At 45.6% G+C, this 4,284-nt stretch overlaps 1 protein-coding gene across 10 annotated transcripts in view; it reads right to left on the bottom strand.

Annotated features, from left to right (window-relative positions):
• The window catches only part of PPCDC (phosphopantothenoylcysteine decarboxylase), a 22,106-nt gene that overhangs the window by 11,133 nt on the left and 6,689 nt on the right, over window positions 1–4,284 (bottom strand). For 6 of the 10 annotated variants that reach the window (XR_004842653.1, XR_004842654.1, XM_035899389.1 and 3 more), the window contains exon 4: window positions 162–286. The exons of the other annotated variants lie outside the window; for them this stretch is intronic. Coding sequence is in view for 4 of the 6 variants with exons in the window: in XM_035899389.1 (XP_035755282.1) it covers window positions 162–286 (125 nt within the window). In the remaining 2 variants the exon portion in view is untranslated. The remainder of the gene's footprint in view (window positions 1–161; window positions 287–4,284) is intronic. 10 annotated transcript variants of the gene reach the window in all.

Raw genomic sequence — 4,284 nt, 5'->3', positions numbered from 1 at the left:
GCAGCACGCCTACACGGCACTCGCAGGATCACTCTTCCCACTCTGGGAGCCAAGAGGAAGCTCTCCACCAAGAGAAAGCACAGTGCTGAGTGATCAAAAGTCCCGCTGAGGGACAAGCTGGCTAGCTGGGGCTCAGGACCACCAGAGCAAAGCACACCCACCTCTGCTGCACAAGGCTTCACAAGAAAGAGTGGCTTTGGAGGACAGAGTATGATTTCTTGGTCGAATGGACTGTGTTGTGCACCTCTCTCTGTCTCCTTCTGCCCCTGCCTCTCTCGATGATCTCCTGGTGAGAAAGGTGGGGATGTAGCTACAGACCACTGGATACTCCTTTTTACAACTGTGTTAATCAGATTTGCTCCAACCAGGGGTAAAAATACCAGAAGCAAGTTGGGGTTGTCTTTTCCAGCTACCTTTCCTATCAAGGTAAGACACTGGCAAGAGGAAAACCTCTGTGTAGGTATGTTCATAGCACAGGGTTTCTTGTGCAGCCAAATCAGTGACTTCCACAAAGGAAAGAGAGACTGGGTGAAAGTATACGAAGGTTCTCTCCAAAATCTTAGATAACCTTGTTGAAAGCCAGTGGAACCTTCAGATATATGGTATATACCGGGGGAATCCTATCCTGTCCCTTGGACATCTATTTGACATGCACACTTACGAGGTGCTAAGATGCCCTACAAGATGAAATCCTTTCATTGCCTCCTGCAGAAATCTTAACAAGTGGAAAAGGGTTGGTTTTTTTTCCCCTGCTTTCTACAATTTGCACGACCTGCTCAAAGCTGTAGCTCTGACAAACGTCACAGACAGCTGCCTGCCACGTGCAGTGAAGCAGAGGTGCTCTGCACACACCGGGATCAGCCGCAAAGTGGAGCCGGCAATGGAGTGGCTCTGCACGCGCTGATCACCCGTGGGGCACATGCAACTGCAATTCCTCCTAAGGATGTCCCTTAAAAACGGCCAAAACATGGGCCGACACAGGGAGGGGAGTGCTCCGAAAAGGCTGTTATTGTGGCAGATACAGCTCAGGCCACCGATTACAGTGAAAAATAACCCTTTTCCTCATTATTGGCCACTTTCGACCACAGTCTGCTCCTTCAAGCAGTTCAGAGTACAACCCGCTGCGTGGTTCTAGTAGCCCAACAGAGAGATGGGGAGAAACCAGCCTCACCGACAACTCCTTCCTGCTAGAAAACTGTGGCCTGAGGTACCAAACTGATGAAGCACCCGGTTGGTGCACTCTCGCTAAAGCAGACTGCTGAAAACCTCCAACCTCCAAGAAGCTATCTTCGGCAGCAGCGGTTGAAGTGACAAAACATGTTAACCTATCTCCCCAACACTATCTATTCGACTGGGAATGGAGCTGTGTTGATTATGTGCACCCTACATGACTACAGCAACAGCTTAGAGCAGTGGAAAATCCCAGCCTTAGCACATCATCGTCTTCAGTAATTTTTCCCATTTCCTGAAGAAAAGGTAATGGGAAAATATAGCCGCACTTAACACCAATATTTGGTACTACACGCTTGGTTCTTCGCCTCTTCTAAACATCGCCCTTTTTCAAGCGACCCTAGCTTGGAATCACAGCTGTGTTTCTAGTGCTTTCGAGTGTGAAGATCATATTCACAGCAATCAACCGTATTGTTTCCATATTAACTTCGCCTCACAGGAAGCTGTTTGGAGCCAAGCAGCGACACCCACAAAGGTGCTAATGCTGCTCTCTTCTGTGTCATGGGCTTCAAGGAGGTGTTAACCTCACAGTCTGCAGAACACTATTTATTTGGTGATTTTAAAGAGCAACGTGCAGTTTAAAGGGGCACATCTGCTCTCTGAAATGGTACCCAGTAGGCCAGGTCTGCATGAAAAGTTTTCAGCAGTAGAATGTGTTTGTGGTATTCTTATTTTACAGTTAGCCATAATGATACATGGGGTTTTAGGTGACTCAACTCTACCTACCTTATGACATATTTTGTCACTTGCTACTTCAGTTGCGTCATTATTCAAAATTTTCTCATCTAGACCAGAAATACCTATCTAAGGCTAAAGGATACACAGAAATCCCCAAAAGACACTCTGCTTTCTTTTCATTTTTTTAAGATAGTTTCATAACCATCTCCAGTCTTAAAAAAAAAAACCCAAACAAACCATATTTCTTCAAAACATAAACTCAGGAACAGGGAATTGCTCGCTACTGAGTACTGCATCCAACCCACTACAAGCTAGAGCATACCAGAGGGATATGTTCAAGGACTCTGAGCAGTGGCGACACCACTGCTCCACCAAGAAACTCTATTAGTTAAATATTCTCCCCAATTAAGGTTTTCTGCTGGGGTGGGCTCCTGCACGTCTTGTTCCTAGCAAGTCCTTCAAGCCCTCCAGCTTGGAAAGAGATCAGTGTTCTCAAGATCACTTTAGCCTACATAGTTTTTTTTTTTCCCCCTTCTATTTATCTGGCACACCCTCTGTTTGCCTGTGGTTATATCTCTGCTTAAACAGTAAAGTCAGTCTAGCCACACTCAAACTCCTTTACTGGAGACAGACTAGTTGAGTTCTTTTACTTGGACTGCTTAAGCCAATTCTCCAGAATCAGCTTTACTGCAAAACTGCTCTCCTGTGTCCATGCAGTATTGTTGGACTCTGTTAGGTGATTCTCCTGTCACAGCCGTTTCTGCTTGGGGCAAGGGGGTGTGTATGATTGGGGTTTTTTTCCATAACTTTCTCAGCTTTGACAACAAAATCTTTACAGGCAGACCAAGCTTCAGTAACAACTGCTGCAGAAGAGAATGAGTAGCTCCTCTGTTTAATGGCACCTACAAGCTGACCTACAGGCTACCTGGGCAATGAAATAACGTGACGATGTGATTTGAACCTAGAAGTCCAGATGACATCCTGTAGCTTCAAGAGCAATGCATTTCAGCCACAGAAAAGTTTGCCATTTCCTTTCTTTATAACTAACCGATATCCTGCCAATATGACTTTTGTTGTATTCCTGCCCGGGCCATTCAAAAATCCTAGGAATCGGCCTGAGACAACATCTGCCAGTCTAGCACAACCACGAGTTACCCGCAGTGTCCTGATGGGACCCTATGTGCTGCCTCCCCACACCACCAGGTGCAAGGGTAATAACCTGAAAGGTGCAATACAAATTTCCTAGATCTTCAAAGAGATTAAACAAAAGGCAGTAAGACATAGTCACATCCACCCTCAAGGATATGTTAAAGTTCAGTGAGCACAAAATCACACTGCCAAGTTGTTCACTGAGGATCATCTTAGCCAAAACATCAACTTAAAGTAACCACTCCGGTTTCAAGCCTCTGACCACATCTCCTTTGGTATCAAAGCCTTCCTCTGCTCCTGCCCTGCTTCCCCTTCTTTAAAGTTCTGTTCCATCAGTTATGAAATTTATGCAACAGGCTGGTGTAGGACTTAAACTTCATGGAAAAGTTACATTGACTCAGCAGGCTTTAGGATCAGAAATCACATCAGAAACGTGTAAATAAATTATTTTAATTAACAAATTACCAGAAGCTCCTAGGCTGGATACTTCATTTGCACTCTTTATGCTACAAAAGCCCAAAACCAGTGGGCGCAAAGCCTGCAAGAGATGTTACAGAACCTATGGGCCTTCACACAGAATTCAGGTCCAGCCATCCACAGTTTTTAATTACGGATCAAATGCGCAGAGAGAAGGAACACGTTTGACCTAGATTCCTACCATGGATCATTTGCATTCTTCCCATCACCTGCTGAGAAGGATGCACCAAGCACCAAGAGCAAAGGAAAAGAGACAACAGTGAAGTCAGTCCCAGAGAGAGAGGATTAGAAGCTGCATATCCCTCACTAACAAGAACACAGCTGCTGGAGCTGGCCCTCATCTTCATAGAATACCAGGTTGGAAGGGACCTCAAGGATCATCTGGTCCAACCTTTCTAGGCAAGTCTTGTCACCCCCCTTCCTTGGCATCCTATGTCTCTGGCCCTCTCATTCCAGGCCTCACTAATTATTTCAGGTCAAGTAATAAATTAACCGAGAGCCCTCTTTGCAACCCACAAGGCCAACCCCACCGGCAGAACAGGTGCCCAACAGCTCACCACATCTTCGGTATCCTTTCCAGCTTGGATATCTGCATCAACCAGATACTTCAGAGTTACTTGGGGATTGCACCTCTTCTAACTCTGTGTTGATGTATCTACAGGTAAAGCCTCCTAAGTCATCCAAAAAGATACTCATTAAGCAATCTAACAAATATGTCTGGATATGTAAATGCACCCTCTGCTCCTGCCA

Source organism: Egretta garzetta, unplaced genomic scaffold (genome assembly GCF_000687185.1).
Source record: "Egretta garzetta isolate BGI_Z169 unplaced genomic scaffold, ASM68718v1 scaffold287, whole genome shotgun sequence".
NCBI lineage: Eukaryota > Metazoa > Chordata > Aves > Pelecaniformes > Ardeidae > Egretta > Egretta garzetta.
Note: the sequence above shows the minus strand (reverse complement) of the source record. Positions and strands in the feature narration are given on the sequence as shown.